At 34.3% G+C, this 20,522-nt stretch overlaps 1 protein-coding gene across 1 annotated transcript in view; it reads right to left on the bottom strand.

Annotated features, from left to right (window-relative positions):
- Positions 1-15,243: 15,243 nt before the first annotated feature.
- The window catches only part of LOC120630455 (WAS/WASL-interacting protein family member 3-like), a 78,204-nt gene continuing 72,925 nt past the window's right edge, over positions 15,244-20,522 (bottom strand). Inside the window, exons 9-12 of the mRNA XM_039899693.1 lie at positions 19,684-19,749; positions 18,837-18,986; positions 18,175-18,313; positions 15,244-15,475 (exon numbers count right to left, since the gene is read on the bottom strand). Coding sequence (XP_039755627.1) covers positions 15,390-15,475; positions 18,175-18,313; positions 18,837-18,986; positions 19,684-19,749 — 441 coding nt within the window. The 3' untranslated portion in view covers positions 15,244-15,389. The remainder of the gene's footprint in view (positions 15,476-18,174; positions 18,314-18,836; positions 18,987-19,683; positions 19,750-20,522) is intronic.

The following is a 20,522-nucleotide window of genomic DNA, read 5'->3' on the forward strand; positions in this document are numbered from 1 at the left end:
AAAAAAAAAAATTTTTTTATTTAACATAACAAATTTGCAAAAGCTTTATTCTTATCTATTTTTATATATTTTTTTTTTGTTGTTTATATTTTTTATCTATTTATTTTGTATCTATTTATGCGGGTAGGTACAAAAAAATGTCACAATTACTCTTTAACGTCAAGACTGTAGAAATTTAATAAAAAGAATTTCATAAGAAAACGATAATGTTCCGCTGAGATAACACTACACATTTATCATTACACACTCAGGATCACAATAACCTTCACTTTGTATCAATACTGTATCTAAATATGTTATATTTGATTTGTTTATGTGTAGCAATGCTAGTTACTGTAGTGACTTTGACAGAAAAAGTTTGAATCAAGGAATAATAAACGGCTTTTTTATTTATTTATTTTACTCTACGCCGCATAGTTATATAAATCATTTTGTATAGCATTGTAGCTTTACGTGAAAGCGGAGAAGCTAGAATGCTATTAAAAATACCAACATTCATTCGTTCTAAATTAAACTTCATACATAAATTTATTCTTTCCATATCATTACGCAGTACCTTAGTTACAGTTAGTAATTAGCTTAAGAACATCTTCACTTCAGATAACATCGATCTTGTATTTAACAAATAGGTATCGTCGGTGGCCATCTATTTCCGCGTTAACAATTGGCAATATTGGAAATCCACCGTATAATGCTTTAGTAACAAGGATATTATAATCCATCTATCCACTACGATATGTAGGTCATATTGATTTAATAGTGTAGATAATAGGGTAGAAATATATTCTGTACTAGCCTTCGGCACCTGGCCTCGCCCTTTGGAAACTTTTGCAATTGGATATAGGTAGAGAATAACATTATTGGCTTCGGTTATTATTATATTAGTATATATTAAGAATAACCGAAGCCAATAATGATAAAAGCCTCAGGTTACATTAAATATCGGCTTGTGGTAGCTAGTGGTTAGCCGGCTAGTGACCACAAATTGAATTGTGTTGGGTTTTTCTTTAAATACATTTATACAAAACCGGAGTTAAGAAATTTCCACCCCTTGATCGGAAAGCACGTTACGGGTCTACATTATTATTTATCACTAAAATCCTACTAATATTATAAATGCGAAAGTTTTTATGGATGGATATTTGTTACTCTTTCACGCAAAAACTACTGAATTGTGGAATGGAGATTGATTATACTTTGAATTAAAACATAGGCAGCTTTTTTATCCCGGGAAAATGTTCATAAAACCAAAAAACCGCGTACGAAGCCGTGGGCAACAGCTGGTAAGATATATTTCGGAGAGTGTGCTCAAGCATTTCAACAATTTGATGGGCCTATGTCATAAAAAAATCTCTTACAGGTAGTCATCTCTATTTTTCATGAAAAAATATTCATCAGTTATCCTTGTACACAAGCTACGCTTACTTTGGAGCTAGATGGCGATGTGTGTACTGTCGTATATACTTATTTTATTTATTTAATAAAAAAAAACGTTTTCGTAAGTAAATATAGATAAATACCTACCCAATATCAAGAAAAGAGTTGAAGCAATAAAAATAAATTGTCAAGTCCTTTGAACAAGTTCAAAGTAGAGTTGCGTAGACATATCAATAAAGAAAACTTCGAACCGTAAACTAAGATGGAGAGTTATTAGAATCAAACTAAACTCGCATTACTTCTTCTTAGAGCTAACTAAACTTGTCTATATAGGTTCCTACCAGGTAATGGAACAGTTATAGATAACTAGTTATTGTTTTTTTTTACTCTATAATTTTGTATTAGGTTATTACGGTTTCAATAACCGTGGTAACTGTTTATTTTAAAGGGATTTAAAAGGTATCCCTTTTACTATCCTATCAAGTAACTCTATGCCGAAAATTAAGTTGATTGGTTACCTTTTTTATAGTAATACTTGACGGACCACGCAGATTGATGGAAAGTTAGAAACCAGTGCCTATACACAGACAAACACTTCACATGCAGTGGCGTGCACTTCATACATGCACAAAAGAACTGAATACCCAAATTATTTTATATAACTCGTATTGGAGGGAATTCTTTCCATTTTATGCGATCTACCTCGTTTATGCATATGGTCGAAAACCCTGTGCACGCCCCTGTTCACAGGGCATGCAACATGCCGCGCCGTATTCATCAAACCAACCACACCCTTTAACCTAACTACCCAGTTAGTGCGCTGAAATAAAAACAAACAAATTTTCGCGTGTATAATTTTAGTAAGGATTCTTACTGATCATAAGTTTGTATTGACACCACCATAATGCCTTGTATTCTAAAATTTTTATTTTTAGAACAATATAACAAATCTACCATCTACTGTGTTCATTCCATATCTTATAGAGTCTAGCTACCTCCATAAAATTAAGGAAAAATGTTCGTTACGATCTTGCTATAAAAAGCAACTTCTCTGCACCGAATTTCAGCAAGATCGCTTTAGAGATTTGGCTTCAAAAAGGTAACAATCGATCAAATGCCCTGGGACCTTCTGTGATATGAACTATTACATTCTTTCACCTATTTATCAAATCTTTTGTATATTTGTAGCGGAATTTATGGTTTTCAAATGTTCTGTTTTACCGTAGGACAATGACATTTTTCTGCGATATCTACGTAGCCAATAGTGCCGATTATGTTGTACAAATCTCTGAACACCGCCTCGCTATATTGTGACAACTCTGCATCCTAGATGAAAAAATAAATTAAAATGTCTAAATACAAAGTAGTATCGGGTTCATGTCCCCACCTCATTTCCCCATTCGAAAAATTAATACTTTCGCTTTCTAAGGCACTTCTCAATGGGGCCATTAAAATTGCTCAGGTACTAAAAATCTGCGCTGCATGATCTTATGTTACATACGTCATGCATGATGTAACAAAATGCTAAGCTGGAAACTTTCAATCAATCATCAACCTGGCTCTTCTGTTATTTGAGCATTTCAATTAACTGCTCAAGTAATTGAAGCGCCGGGGTATCACTTTATCGCCGGCGTGCACTTCATAAATGCAGTAAAGCCCTGCGTACCCTAATTGTTTTACATAACTCGTATTGTAGGAGGATTTTCCATTTTTCGCTTGCTACCTGACTTATGCCTACCACCAGGGTAAAACCCTGTACACGTTGAAGCACCTTATGATAAGGTATTGTACTGTATATTTTAATTATGAAGATATCTCGTTTCCTCATTCTTTTACAATTGATGTTTAATTGATAATTTTACAGGAACAAGTTACCTGGATTGACCCGTGAAGTGAGCTTGACCTATATTGAAATGTATTGATCGAACAACAAACAAAGGTCGACATGCACGAGCAAAATATAGTCAGACATTTATGAATGTCCTGGAAACAGTGAAGACGGACAAGTGGTTATTAAAACTTAATTTCTTTCTTGTTGAATTTTATATTAACTAGCCTCGCGCGTTATTTCGCTTGCGTTTAATATAGCAGGAATCAATTATTTTGCATTTGAACGTGATTTATTTTCATATATCCTTCTTCTTACTAAACGTAAAACTTGCGCTGAACTAGCACCAAGGCTGAAATCTATAGAGCGTAAGAGGTACTTTGATTTTGCTCAGGCAAAGTTAGTGTTACTGAGGAACAGATTTATATTGAGTTCTGCTAAGTTTCTCGTTTTAACAGTTTCTCAAGTCCCAGCTAAGCAATTATTACTATATATTCCAATAGAAAGCTAATTCTATATTCATAAAAGTACCTATTGTTCTCTATCCTGTTTTGATTTTTCGAGTGAACGAAGAACCTTATAGGATATTTCATAAATTTCCCGTCAAATATCAAGTTATTTATCTATGTTAAATTCTCTTACTAAAATAGAATAATTAAATCGATATTCTTATTATAAAAATTTATATGGTAATAGAGCACTGTTTTATTATATTTTTCTTTTTAAATTCTTAAAGAACAAATTTTCAATACACCGAGTATTGAAATTTTGTCAGTAAATTAATTGTGTCAGTATGATTTCTTGGAATAGGAATCACGCTGACATCCATTTTTATGTGTAAGTTATGAGTATTCATTACGTACATACACAAATTACGCACTACTATTGACCTTACAATTTAAGTAATGATTTCCCAGTAGGTATCACACTGATTCATAGTCTCATATCTCTAAACGTCGTTTTAAAGCACACAAAAAGATCAAATCTATATGGCAATGATAAAAAAATTGTCTTCAGGTATTTTTATAATAACAGTAACCAAACTATCGCTTTCGTGGGAAAATCCTAAGGAAAAATCTCTAGGGAAATGAGAATTTATTTCTGATTTCCTAAGTTGGTGTGCACGCATCTAAAACGGAGTTAAGTATATATATAACATAAAGCAAACAGTAAAAATACCTAAAAAAAACTGTTCGGTACGATTTAGAAAATTGTACTTTCAATATAATTGTTTTAACAATTAAAATTTAATAACACTGCATGTTAAGAATATGTATGAAACGCGTGTGCTTTCATCCACTTTCGGTTCGCTTACCTTATCATATGCTTCTTCTTGCTTCACTAGCGTCTCTGTCATACATACTGGAAACTGTCTTATAGTGTATTGATCAACATGGCACACTATTATCATAAGCTACTAAAATATAAATTATTATTTATTTATTTATACTATTCATCCACTCCACAGCAAGAGATTGAGAAAGATGCAGAAAATCAAAAAAAGAACATTCAATTCAAGTAAGTAGTAGGATAAAAAATGCGGCCGTATCGCTAATTAGCGATTTCTGCCAGGCAACCTTAAGTTTAGTATTTCGTTTGGCTGCTTTCTTTCGTGGAACCCGTTTTAAGTCGCTTTACGAAAATGGCTTTTTAATGAAATGTTTTAATTACAAATCATTAAGTAATTATTATATTTGTAAACAATAATTCAGGAAAATCCTCATGGCCCTTTAGGCCAAAATCTGGATAGGTAATGACTATTTTACTTACCTTTACCGCTATGGGTTTTTAATGATTAACATTATGACGTTCTTTAACCACAAATTCCAATAAGACGAATCGGGTGAATAATACCATGTAGAGTATTAATTTCCTGTTTCACAAGTAAATATCTACCTCAGTATACGGACAGAAACATTCCGAGCCAGTCTGTCACCGTCTTATCAGTATTTAAAACGGATACTGCAGTGTACTGGCATTTTATAAAAAAAAACTGTGATTTCAAATGTTAGTGAAATGGAAATTGTAAACGATAGTGATACGACTGCTGTGTTTTCTAGAGGACAATATATTGAGTCAAATACATTTCTAACGGAAGCAAACAATGTTACAAAAGTTGCAGCAGACATTTACAATTACTCTTCTTCAAACGTGTCAAGTTACAATGAAACACAATTTTCTACAGTATTCCAAGCGTTCATTATATCTGAAATTGTTATGACAGCTATGGAGTTACTGCTGTCGACCGTAGCAGCTCTGAAGATTACCCGATGGAGAAATAATTACAGAAATCAAATGTTAATGCAGCTTAGCCTCGCACGTTTTGTAAAAAGGATCATATTCTTCATTGAATTCATGAAGGGAAACGCTTTTATAAATTCGTCGTTGATAACTAAAACGATATTAACAAGCTGTCAAATATACATTGACTTTGTGATAGTTATTCTAGTCTGTATTTTTATTAAACACATGTACGATAGTTTAATAATAGTGATAGTGAAGATAAGCAAATTTAACTTTTACAGTGTTTTGTGTTGCTCGTGGTTACTACCGATGCCTATTAGTGTAATCTGGACAGCAGTCATAGTGACGAAGCTCCTAAATGAATGGACAGCATATTTTATAATTTGTCTTGTATTCAGATGGCCGCTAATTTTCTTGGGTACCATTTTGTATTTTACTGTTTTATTTAACGTACTAACAGATAAAATACGAAGTTTTGCCAGGAGTCTCACAATAGTAACATTTCTCATATGTTTAGTTATAAACTTTTATTTGTTCTCCAAAGACATTATTATGTTATGGTGCTTCAAATCGTTTACAACTATTTTGATAAGCTACGTCTCGGGTTTTATATTAAATTTCCTTATACTTTGTTTTTATATTATATTAATTTTCTTTAGTTATAAAAGTAATACAAAGTCATGCAATATGTTACCCGAATGTGAGTGAGTACCTACAGCTAATGTGATTAAATAAATTTATTTATTGTTTATTTCTAGTAAATTAATTAATCTGCCTATTAGGTATAATTTAGTTCTACTTTATTTAACCTGCCATAGCTACCTCATTATATGTCTGCTAGAAGAAGTCTATGCCCAGCTGTGGTACTTTGGGTACTGGTTCAGTTATATACAGTGCCCACTGTTCCACCGCTGGGCACAGACTTCTAGCAGACAACGAATTAGGGTTAAGACCCTCCACGTTGTTGCAATTGTGGTCTTTAAAGATTATTATTACGTTCTACTGATTAAAACCAGATGATATTCTGATAATGTTTCAACAGAAAAACCAAATTACTGTCAATTTTTGGTTTTTGGACCATAAAAAATTCTTCCAGACACCGGAAATCGATACTAGGATCTCGAGATATATACATAATTGAATATGTCAACTTGTAGAGCAACTGAACACTACTTACTGCATCAAACTCATAACTAAAGAACATATGCAACTACAATATTTTAAGTCACCCTTGTTCGTATTTTATTTCATCCTGAATGTTATGTTTGTTATTAGAACAAGTCTGATTATGTAAAAAGAAAACAAAGTATTGTGTATGAAATATAACCGTTTTTTATAAAAAGAAAAATAATTCTTATTCCTAATTTAAATATCATAAACCTGTTCCACGTTTTCAAAGAAAATATTGAGATGTTCGGCAAAGGTTTTTTATTCTTTACATATTATTTTCTAATGCTAAATCTACTCAAATAAACATGAAAAACATTAGAAAGACGTCGGGAAAAGTAAAACGAAAACGCAATCCTATTAGAAAATATACTTCTGAAATATACCATTTTAATCCGCTTAATTTGTCCACCAATCTTCACTGGGCCAGCGTGGTGTACTGTGGCTTAACCCCTTCTCATTGTGGGAGGAGACCCGTGAGCCATAGTGGGCCGGTAATAGGTCGATATGTTGAATCCAATTAGGCCATAGCACAGGTGTAAAGGGAAAAACTGTAGTGCACCCTAGTAGCAACTGTATATTGGTAGCTAATACTGGTAAAACCATAATTTATAGATAGATTTCTAATCCTCTGTAAATTTTCACGTAGTAACGTTATTGGCTCGATAGATCCAGCAAAACGTTCTAACATTCTATGTTAAAATAATATTGGTAACCTTCAACATAGAAGAGAACACCTTTGGGCTCCACACCTTAGGCGCTTTGATTCCTAGCTACTGCAATAGTTGAAATTAGCTGGTCGCATGGCGTCGCTGGACTATTCACAAGCTGGCAAGCTGGCACTCTTGCCTTGAAGGCATTCAGGTTGTATGAATCAGGGAATACCGAAGCCGGAAGAGCGTTTCAAACCTTAGCAGTACATATCAGAAACTTAGATGAAAAGCCCTTCGTAACTTTTATAAAAAAAGAAACAAACACGCAACTTTTATAAAAAAAGAAACAAACGCGGACGAAGTAGACAAATATGTTCTTAAAAAATAGCAATGCGAGGAACATAACTTTTCCGTCATCTATTTGGCATGAGTATGAAGGAAAACTACGAATCTCGGCGTAATCATGTAGGTACGTCACCGAGTCACTATCTCTCGCTTTAGAATGGGTATTACTTGGACCGTTTAGGAGCTTTGGAATTAATTATTCTTAATTCAAAAAATTATATAAGCCCATCATCTAAGCCTTTAATCCTCTTACCAGGTTTACCTATTTTTGGTACAAAATAAGTAAAATATTTTATGTTAAGTTTTTTTTAGCTGCTCTACACGAGATTTATTTCATTGTAATCCGATTATCGCTCTTTGAGCTTAAACCTATCAAAGGAACTCTGTTATTCTTCGTTTGCTCAAAGAAATAGTTCAATTGATGTTGAAACTTCGCCTATAATTCTTGCTCTAGCAAAGCAGCGACCCTGCTAATATTATAAATGCGAAAAACATACTTACTTGTTTTTAAACCTTCTTTAGACGGCTGGTGCAGTGGCGGTCTTATAAGGGGGTGGGGGTGTTGGGTTCAATACCCGGTGGCGTCTATTTGAAATTCATAATTACCGAATTTCCACTGGTGGGAAGCTTCGTCCGTGTTCAATTACCATTCAACCGAAAAGACGTGCCGCCATGCGAATTGCGGGACGATGCCGCGTAGAACCGATTGGGGTTCCATACATCAAACAGGTTATCCCGCTACCATTACTGACCAACAGTGCTGTCAAGGGTTTCCTTGTAGAGGAAAAAAAGTGAGTTTTGTGTGTATCTATTTAATGCGGAACGCGGGAACGTCTCAGAGAAGAAGATAGAGCTAGCAACTTTCAACGTCACAGACTACTCTGTGCAAAAATTTAATGAAATTGAATACAATATGTAGATACTTTTATAATTCTACAAGTTATTTGATTGGTGGATATCCATTTAATTATTCTTGGTTCAAGATATTCCTTATATAAATGTAGTGCAAAAATTCGCCTACCATTTGTAATTAGCATTGCAGCAGCTTACAATAATGCACTATACTTTCAATAAGCGAGTTTCATTCGCTTCTTGCACTCAACCAGATCAATAATATCGTTATCCTATTACAGCGCTTTGATATTAAACCCGTTTGCAGAATGGTATTGTCTATTTTGTTTTTTTTGTTGCACTTCAAAGATGCTTTCAATTTCAATGTAAGTTATGTCATAGTAATATTCATAACTAACATTTACATAGAAAAGTCTTATTATAATATAAAGGACTACGTAATCGATAAAAAAGCTTGGATGTAAGCTTGTTTTTAGGTTGCTCTTCTAATAATTTGTAATGACAATGTGAGATGGTGATAACAAAAAAGAATACCCGGCTAACTTTGTTGTGAGCTTCTTCTTAGACGAGGACGCGTTCAGAACCCTGGTAGCTTTATTTTAAGTTTACGAATATGGTTATCGCCATCATCTCACTCCGTGTACACATTTGTCATGGAATGTACGCATCAAAAGTGCCATCTATGGGCCGGGCCTACTTGAATAAAGATATTTTAGACTTTTTATTAATTTTCTTAATTATTGAATTATATCGCCTCGCGAAAGATAGACACGAATTTACGAAGCTGACTGCCAACCTTCGCTAGTCGGAGAGGCACCGCAAGAAGAAGAAGAAGAGAGACTTTTTATTACATTTCAACTTAGTGCAAGTATCAAACAACAAAATTAGACCATCATCAGAGGATGATGCGTATAAATTAATTCATTTCATCATCATATCACCCCACCACACGAACCCAGTTGGACTCCACACACCTTTGAGAAAATTATCGAGAACTCCCAGGCATGCAAGTTTCCTCACGATGTTTTCCTTCACCGTTGAAACAAGTGATTTTTGAATTACTTAATAAAATGCACATAATTTAGAAAAGTTAGAGGTGCGTGCTGGGATTCGAGCTCGGAAAGTGAAGTCGAGCTCCTACCCATTGAGTTATCACCGCTTTTTTTTATTTACACACCCAGAAAGGCATGACAGTTTCCCAGTGCCTTTCCCCATGCATTTATAACCAGTGTTTATAACACAATTAAACAAATAATAAAATAAAATCTATCACACACACTAAGTAAAAATAACAATTAAAAATCCAAAAAATACTTTGTTCGTAACACATCCTAATTCCTAAGCAGCATTCAATAATGAGCAATAGATTCAATAAGAGAGTTTCATTCGCCTCTTGCACTAAACCAGATCAGTCTCAAGTTCATCCGATTAGCGCGCTTTAATCTTTAAACTCGTTTATAGAAATTTTGTTGATTTTTTTTCTTTGTTTCACTTTATAGTAGAGCGCAAAGATATTTTCAATTTGAGTTCAAACTACGTTATTTATTGTAGGCAGCAGGGAAGGATGCTGCTCACTAGCAAAAGAGCAAAATGGTGTGCTAATGAAGAGGCCTTATTGAAATGGCCTCTTCATTAGCACACCAATCATCAGTTGATATCACAGTTGAGTTTTATATAGGTTCGGCTAGTGTACATGTGCAGATGCATTGGGAGTGTGTTAAAATCTCTAAAACATAATATTATACTACTAATAAGTATAACGTGGCAATGCTGTGGAATGAACTCCCTGATGACATTCGACGCTCTAAATCCATTGCGATTTTTAAAAGTCGTGTAAGGAGGCACTATTTGTCACTATAAACATATTAATATTATATGTATATGTATGTGTATTTATGCATATTTATCTATATATATATAATGAAAATGGTCATCGTTTGAGGCTCAATCACGCCTAAACCACTGATCGTATCGACATGAAACTACCACCATTCGATGCGAAATGTTTCCTAGATGGTTTATGGCTATCTATTTTTTGAATTCCAACATTCCTTCATTTTTTTATTGCTGTTTTACTTTTATGAACATTTATCCTGCTAATAAAAACAAAAGATAATCATTTTCTCTTGATTCTTTTGTTTTCATGGATTTCAACAGAGTGTATTAAACGGATTATGGTTTTTTACATTCAGCTAAGAATCTACTCACGGTAGTGGAGAACGGCTGGACCAATTGGGCTTTTTTTTTTATCTTCAGAATTGTCAGGAGAAAGTTTTGTATGTAAGAAAATTTTAAAAAAGCCCGAAAAAATGTGAAAATTTCGATGATAATCGAAGAATTCCCATCTATATAGTCACTCACCACGAAATCTTGGGAACCATAAGACTTAGAAACGTGAAACTTGGTAGGAATATTACTTTTGCTATGTAGAGGTCAGCTATGAATAGATTTTAAGAAATTCATTCCCCAAAGGGGATTGCGGGGGCGTTAACAATGAACAATTCCCGTTTTTAAACTATAGCTCCTATAGACTTCAAATTTGGTAGGAATCTTCTGTAAGAGGTGTAGAAATAGGCTATGAACGAATTTTACGATAGCTCACCCCACAGGGGGTTGCGCGGGTGGGTATTAACAATTAATATTTTTAATTTTCCAGCTAAAGCTCCTACAAGCTCCAAATTTTGTAGGAATTTTCTATAAGTGATGTAAAAATGATTTATGAACAAATTTTACGATATCCCACCCCAAAGAAGATTGCGGGGGCGTTAACAATGAAAATTTTCAATTTCCAAGCGATAGCTCCTATAGACTCCAAATTTAGTGAGAGTATTCTATATGTAATATAAAAATGATCTTCGAGCGGATTTTACAATGAATCACCTCCGATAAGGTTCGCGGGGGTGGGTGTTAACAATAAAAAATTTCAATTTCGAAATATAGCTTCTAAAAATTCTAAATATGGTAGGACTCTTTTATTATTCACATAAAGAACATTTCAAAATGGATTTCAATAAAGTCTACTTCCGACAGGAATTGCGGGGGTGGGTGTTAAAATCTAAAACTTTTATTTCTAACCTGTAACTTCTACAGACTCCAAATTTGGTGGGGATCTTCGTGTATGTAGGGATATTCGTGTATTTCCTTACAACAATCGTCTTTTTGGCAGCGGAGAAAAAGTCATTGAGAGGTTTCAAAAACTTAACTTTACATGTAGCTATCCAATCAACGGACTAAGAATTTTACATTCATTTTACTTTTGCAGACTACATAACCGACGAATTCTTTTATTGCGGGATCGCGGAAATGTAACAGATTAAAATGAATGCATTTTCCAAGCACATGAGATGTGGAAAAGAAATTTAGTTACTTATTCCAATAGAATTCATAAAAAACATGCACAATTAATTTTCTATAAAAAATTGATGTCACGGAGAAAATTTTAGTTAACAGAAAATTCGTCGCACTTGAACCTAGACAGATTTCAACTTCACATATGAGACTTGCAATGACTTTAACTTAAACTTTCAATGCTCATTTCAAATTTTTTTCTTCATGTCAATTATTATTAATTTTTGGAAGAAAGGCACGGAAATGTTATAATGATTGCACATTGAAAGTTACAATGAATATTAGTGAGAAAAATCACCTGGATGAAAGATACAGGCTAAATCGATGGAATTTGGAATTTGAGTAAGTCTAAACAATATCGATGCTTACAGTTCTATCCGCGGGGCCTATTTATGTTCATACAAAAAAAAAAAAAGGAGAATAATAAAAATATGAAAAAATAAAATGAAACATAAAATGTAATTTATTTCCTTTTTCAATTCGCCTAGCGAAGCGGGCGGGAAACGGCTAGTTATATTTATATATATTATATTATTACATTTATTAATTTATTATTTATGTATATAATATATATATATATATATATATATATATATATATATATTTTATATATATAATTGCGATTTCCCGTCTCTCATTGCCTTATTCCAATAGTTAAGGTAGCCTGGAAGAGATCACTGTTAGTGATAAGGCCGCCTTTTGCATATAATTTATGTTAATGTAAGTGTTCCTGTGTGTGTTTCCTTTATTATGCAATAAAGTTGTTTAAATAAATAAAATAAAACGTGGACTGAGGTTGTGTGGTTAAGTGGGAGGATCGCAGCAGGGCGATTGGGAATGTATCATTTCTGAATTTTCTCTTGTCTGGTCTGGTGGGAGGCATCGGCCTTGGCTAGTTATCACCCTACCGACAGAGGCTTAGCAATTTAGCGTTCAGGTACAATGTTGCCCAGAAACAGACAACAGGTTAGCCCATTACCATCTAAGACTGCATCATCTCTAACCAAGCAGGAAAGGCTGCAGTAAAGAAAAAAAAAATTGTAGCATCTTTCTCGCAATTTCTTCAACGTAACAAAACAACAACTGAGTTCTTCAAACGAGTTTAGATAAAAGCGCAGATTACTGCAATTAAATTGACCTTGTCGATTGAAACTCAATTTTATTTTTGCACATTATTGTAAGCTGATGCATTGCTAATAATTAACAAATCGCTGGCGAGGGTTGATGATTATTAGGCGATTTCTGCGGTATATTGACTTAGTGTAGCAAGTTTTTTTATTATTTTTTTTAATATAAAATATATTTGATCCATACTTTTATTTGCTTCTCGTTCTCTCCGGATGATTTAACAAAGCAACCTACTACTATTTTGGTTCCTCTGGTATGTGAGAGAATGACTGGAGATAGATGCTTTACTGCTGCAGCTAAAACTAGTAGTTTTCTACTTTCGTAGTCTTAAGTATGTATATATAGAGTTGTTTGTCAAGAATTTATAACGTATCTATAGATATGATATAGCCGTCATTAAAAAGCTCAAATAGAATTTAAACACCACTCCGTTCAGAGTTTAAGATTAGCTCAACGAGTGATGTAAATGAAATATTATGAAATTGGTCTTACGAACGAAACAGCCACTTTAAAGCAGAGTTAGCTCAAACATTTAATAACATTCTGAACTGCGCTTTCACACTACAACGGTTTACTTACAAATTAGACATGATTTTCACGCTAGGATGCAGTATTATATTATGAATTATTAGAATTAGCAAGTTTATTTTAAATGTGAGCGTTATAGTGGGTGGTATATACGACGTTCGTGATTCAATCTTAAGTTAATTAGTTTTGAGCCAGCCTACCGCGATTACCTCTTTGAAAGCGCTAATTAATTCTCAAGGAGTTTATACTTCATCATCCTCTCGGGCAAAGGTCTACTCTTAGGTATAGGCCGTAGTCCACTACGCTGGGGAGAACAAAAGGGAGATACAGGGCCACGTCGACTTCCCACTGCGCCTGTGTGCGAAACCTGGACGTCTCTTTTTTTCACGAATCTACATTTTTCAACTTATTCTTTCTTCTCTTATTTTGCTTATTATATTTGTTAATATAATTTGTATATACTTAAATGTTCTTCAGTTTCTATACTATATTTTCCTAAATAGGTAAAACAGGTTTGCTTCCTCTTGCCAATTCTCGCGACTGCGAAAATAAAATCTCCGAAACCAAAGAATTTTCTTTATAAATAATACGCAAACAACTGCAAATCGCATTTACTGTATTTCCGGACTGCTGTCTGACTTGAAAGTAAATGTCTAGGAATTAATAATCAAAACATTTACATTATTTTCATCAGTAGATGCTAGAAGAAAGTTCGAGTTTGTCGCCATTGTTCATAAACCACAAACGTGAATATTATCTTGGGAGACTTGTAGAATAAACGCAATATATATGTTTTGTTATTTGTTATTTAGAAAGCATATGTTGCGCTTATTGTAGCTTATTACCGATACTACACTAGAAAGAATATGTTGTTGCGTAAGTGTAACTAAAATAATTTTGATGACGGCGCCCCTGTTATAGCACACTTTGAATACAGGGGCACGACGCGCGGCCCTGTAGATCTCTTCGGCATGCAGGTTTTTTCAATGTTTTGCTTCACCGTTAAAGCAAGATATATTTAATTGCTTAAAACGCACAATACTTTCAAAAGTAAAGAGATGCGTGCCAGGTTTGGCAGTCGGTCCTCCATAAAGTGAACCCAGACTCTAGGCTTTCACCGCTTAATTCACACTTACATATTGAGCTTAAATTGTCCACATTTTTGTATTTAGAGGATTGAATGTTACTTGAAGTGAAGATAAAGTTGAAGTTTCGCGCATGTAGCAACAGAGCAACGGCGATATATTGCAAAGTACCTAATCTATTAGGTACTTTGCAATATCTAGAGAGTTCAGAGTGACAAAAGCTACAGGCTACTCTTATCTTGGAATATTTCAAATTACCATTGTTTGTGCTAACTGTATATGTATGGAATTAAGGATATTATGTAAACGAAATAATAAAATAAAAAAACTGTTCGGATCAAAAGGTTTATGGAACAGAATTTAAAAAAAAACAATATGTTTAAAACTAATATTTTTTTAATTTAGGATCACAAATGTAGGTAAAATTTAATTTAATGTTATATTATGACCATAACACCCCGATGGATTTGTAAATACGGTACGGTACGATATTAAAGATAAATGAAATCGTGAATCAATAAAGTTGAGTCTCATTTGATATTGAAGTGCTTATAATAATTATTTATATACAGCTAAACATCTTTCCATTATAATTTAGAATGGATTAAAATAACAATAAAATAGTAAAATCCCCTATGAAACCCAACACGATAACTTACCTTTACGAAGTTTAAAATTAAACAGGAAATATTAAAAGTATAAATTTTATTTACATTAACCGAAACCGCATGTGTAACAAAATCTACTTTATTAGGGATGGACGGAAAATGTCACGCTTTCTGCATTAATTGCGCAGCTACGCGACACTTTGTAGATTTGCGCATATATGCACTTTTAACGGCAGTCGCAAGAGCAACGCTTAACGCGCTTTTGGCGATGCAGCAGTGAGTCTACGCTGCGCACAGAGCGAGGTTGCATATCTGAAAAAAACAATTTTGATTCAAATATTATTCAGTTTTAAAGTTAAATCTGAATACAAAAAGCGGCTGAGAATATTCTAATTATGAGCATTGCCGCACAGGACAATGGCGAGTGGTGTGCACTTCATGTATGCACAAATTTGCTGCCTATCCTACAATTTCTAGATAACTCGCATAGGAGGGGGTATTTTTTCAATTTTATGCCATCTTCCTGCTTCAATTCTATCCTGTAGTGCTGTGCATGCGCATGCTTCTCATCTAAGACCAAATTTTCATAAGAAAATAAGAAGTCACTATATCGTCTACCTCTATAGAAAAAAAAAAGCGTTATTGGCAAGGACAATAATGTCGTGGCGCACATGCTGGTCCTACTGGTCAAAAACGCAACGCACATCACTGCTTGAACAGCATGGGACACCATTTCAGAAAGGCGAATAACAATTAAATATTTGTGAAGTTGTAAGGGTTTCCTTTTTGACAATATCTTCAGTGGCGTGCATAGAGGATGTGCACAGGGTATGCAGATATAAAATGAAGGAAATCTACAGTAAGAGATATTTAATTTTTTATTTTTATTTATATATTTGTATAAAAACAATGTTTACTATGACCCACAAATATTTGAATAGATTCAGGTAAAAAGTCGTAATTTAGCCATGGTGTGGGTGAGTATCTGACTCCTAACTAGTTATAACTGTATTTAGGATATCCATATATTCTACCGCGGACTAGTGGCATGAACAGGATTCATATTTTAAATACTGTAATGTAATGTAATGTACTGATAAAGTGCACTGTTAAAACACATCACTTATTTCTAAGAACTTAATAACAAAACATGATTAAAGAGTAGGTCTATATACCTATTATTTAATCATTATTTATAACTCTTATAGCATTATCTCACCTGCATACCCTGTGCATACCCTCTATGAAAGCCATTGAATATCTCTATATGTATATCACTAAGTTTTAAAGCGTATTTCCTTTGATAAAATAAATTTATATATATATAATATTTTAAAGTCCTATAAGCTAAGACTTTTTACTTTCACTAACATTCCCCAAAAACACGAACGACGGACGTTAAAAGTGATATTTATTTAATTATTTGTCTACGTTGAAAGCCTTCGTTCCCATTCAGTCACTTAGATTGACCGATAATTAATCTTATAACTTAAAGTCCCTTGTAAACCGTTTATGCTTTTGGATTTCATCGTGAAAATATATTGCCGCTCACGCCCAATGAATTTCATATTAGGGCCGAATAACTTAATAAGTCTTTTAAAAGTTTATATTAAACTGGCATATTTTAGGTATATAGGTAATAATTACTAAGAACTACTTATAGTACTCATCATCATCATCATGAACCCATTCCCAGCCCACTACTGGACACGGGTCTCCTCTCAGAATCGGAAGTGTTGAGACCGTAGTCTACCACGCTGGCCAACTGCAGATTGGTAGACTTCACACGCCGTTGAGGACATAATGGAGAACACCCAAGCATGGAGGTTTCCACACGACGCGCGTGTGCCCGCCGTTGAAAGCAAGTGATATTTCAATTGCTTAAATTAAAACCGCACATAAGTATGAAAAATCAGCTTACTTCGTATCATCGCTTATAGTAATAACAAATTGTAAATATTACTAAGAAAGAGTTTAAAAACAGATAGATAGGTTACCTATTCATTGTCCATCGGAAAACCGTTATCTAAGGTGATTCTTTCAGAGGCCACTTTATGACTAAAAAGCAAGAATACGTCCGTGTGTCTGTGATACAGACTGATTATGTAAATATGGCCTATTGATCAAATACTATTATTGTAGATTATAGATTGCAGATAATAGGGACTCTGGGGAAATCATCGCGTGAATAATGTACCATGAGTCATGACAAAGACAACTAATTGAGGAATTGTGATATTACGATAATAAATAATGGAAGACTCTTCGGGAGAAAGAATTAATTTCTAATATGTTTAATTGAATATAAAGAACCTTATATTCTTTAAAACTTGTTTATATACTTAATGTAGAAAAACTATTCAACTTATAAACATATTCTCTGTCTATTAAAAATCCACCTGAGTTTTATACCAATAAATAAATAAAGTTACACCAAAAAATAAATCAAATTAATTGTGTTTGCCCTGTGGAGGCTTCGATTGTTTTAAAAGCTTGTAAACATTCAAAATGCCCGAAGTTTTTTCCGCTTTCATACGTTTCTTTAAATTTACTCAAAGGTCATCTAACATCATCTTCGTAACCTATTAAGATACCTTACGAGATCTTAATAGAAGAGAGGAATTAACAGCTTATACTTTTTTCTATAGTGATAATTGCTGGACCAAGCACATCTGCTTGGTCCGAAAGTCGTCAATGATCACTATAGAAAAAAGCTCACCTGAGGGTAAGTGGAAACTCATCGCCTTTAACCAGAGCAACTTCGTAGGGTATGCGAGAGCCAAGTTCTGCAAAGTGCCGCATGTCCATAAATCTAGGGCGTAGGTAAGCCTCGTGTGCCTCTAATTACACCGGCAAACACACCTTTCAGACCGGAACACAGCACCGCCGGTTTGCGGCAGAAACAATCATGGCGGTTATGCTTCCCCGGACGAGCTCTTTCACAAAACTCTTAACTGTTACTAAGAAGGCAGTACCTATATTAGTTTATGTACTAAAATTTGTATACTTACAATGAGGCCTCTGGTCTACTGGCATCTCTTGGGGCAGCAGAAGAGTGCGAGGTGCCCGCGGCACTTGTTCTCTGTCTTGGGCTTGCGCCTGCTCAGACTCAACTTCGGCCGCTGCTAGAGTGTTCACGATGGTCTTCACCTATGAGCCAATTAATAAACATAATGTATTCCTTTTTGCTAGGCATTAATATACATACCCAAATACATACATACATTTTAAATATACTAAAGTCTTTCCGTCTCAGGGGCTCATAATTGAGGAATTCGGAAAGCTGTAAAATATCTCTCAACTATAACCGAGTGGGAAACTTACTTTAAAAATAAATAAATTTATTCTTTCTGTCATTATTTAAACAAAAACAAAGAAGCAAAACATCGTGAGGAAACCTGCAAGCCTGAGAGTTCCTTATAATGGTCTCCAATTAATTTTTTTTTTTCTTTTAAATATATAGACAAGTGCTTGCTGCGTGCATGCTGCAGCTAGACAAGCCACCTTGCGCCGGTGTTCAAGGCTTTGAAGTCCACTGACTACAAGGTCGTTGCCAATGAGTCAATAAATCAATAATATAAATGACCAATCTAATAAATAATATAAATTGATAACGTCAGCGAGTTACCTGAAAAAACAACAATAAGTTATTTAGTATTTGCTATACTCTCACCTCCTGCATGTCATTGTCGATCTGTTGTTCGCGACGCTGGTTAGCAACCGCTTCCTGGGCAGTGCGATGGATCATGTGCAGGTCCTCAGGAGTCAAGTCCCAAGGCAAGTTCATTTGAATAGGACTACCCTCCATGTGCATCTTCTGGCCCTTGAAACATATATCATATACAACATAAGTAGGATGATGCATGAATTTAATAAGAATGAGGAAATACCAGAAGCGGTGATAGCCCAGTGGGTAGGATTCGACTTCACTTTCGGGGTTAAATTATGTGCGGGAAAACCTCGAATCGTGAGGTAACCTGGTACCACAGTGGACAGGTTGTGGAGTCCACTGAACTGTACTGGGCCAGCGTGGTGGCATTAACCCCTTCTCATTGAGGGAGGAGACCCGTGCCCTGTACTGGGTCGATATGATGAGGAAACTCTATAGTTTTTGATCCCAAATCACGGTTTATCGCTAAAAGTTTGATCATGTCTATTTGTGTTTGTAATAGGTAAATAGGTATGTCATCGTAGCTCAAAAGCGGTTTTCTTAACTATAAATAGAATCGGTTCGTTGATTTTAAGTGTTTCTTTCTTGGCCAGATAAACAACTAATTTTCAAGAAAAATTCTTATGAGCTTTTGAGATTTACATCATAAAAACAATATTTATATTACTTGTAGTATTATTAAATTAAGCAGGCGCTAACCATAATGCCACTGCAACAATATGGTACAATTGACTTAAATTAATTATAAAATACCTCGAACCCTTACGGCAGGTATGTCTGAACTGTGAAACTGAAATAAAAAATAAACAGAATAAGTTCAAAGAATAAAAAAAAGGTATAATATACGTACTTCGGGTTGTTCCATATCTTGTGTGGGAGCGGGTTGTGGGACGAATTGATGGAGAACAGCTGATTGCTGTAATAAATAAGACGGTAATTATTAATTTGAATCGTCATCGTTAAAAGATTGATCCCATTTCTGAAAACATTGTGTCTGCTTAGTCTTGTACAAGTAGTTACTTGCTAAGGTAAGGACCTAACCAAAGCGTTCAACATCCATGGCCACCATGGCATACAACCAATGCCAAGTTCGAGACTGATTGACCTTGCCTTCACTGTCTGCTAGGCATTTCTTATAATTCTTCAAGAAAGCAGCTGATAAAAACAGATGAAGATGACAATAATTAAGTAAGCTCTTAAAGAAGTGCATGCACTTTCAAAAGAAGAGTAGAAAAGTCAGACAAGGCTAAACGTTAAATCCTATGCAACCTTCATTGCATAATTTTATTCTGCCGGTTGCAGTAGTTCTAATTACTTCAAGGCAAATTTGTAATTCAGAAATCCAGTGTTTGAATAATGCAAGTTAAAAAAAACATCTTTCCTTCAGTTTATATAAAAAAACATTCTCAAATAACTGCAATGGTTCCATAATAATCACAATAAAGGAAGTTATAATTATTAACTGCATTCATATGCTAATAGGCTGAGTTCTTTGACCTCTAAAAATAAAACGCTTGACTGACTCCTGCATGTGTTATAGTAGTATAATTTAAATATACCTACTAATCGTTTACGTTTCCCAATCGTAGTACGTCCCATAATGATAATATAATAATAATATTATAATATATAACATTCAAACTAATTAATTGCGACATAAACTATATGATTATACAAGTAGGTTGTCAC

This window comes from Pararge aegeria, chromosome 16 (genome assembly GCF_905163445.1).
Source record: "Pararge aegeria chromosome 16, ilParAegt1.1, whole genome shotgun sequence".
NCBI classification, from domain to species: Eukaryota; Metazoa; Arthropoda; class Insecta; order Lepidoptera; family Nymphalidae; genus Pararge; species Pararge aegeria.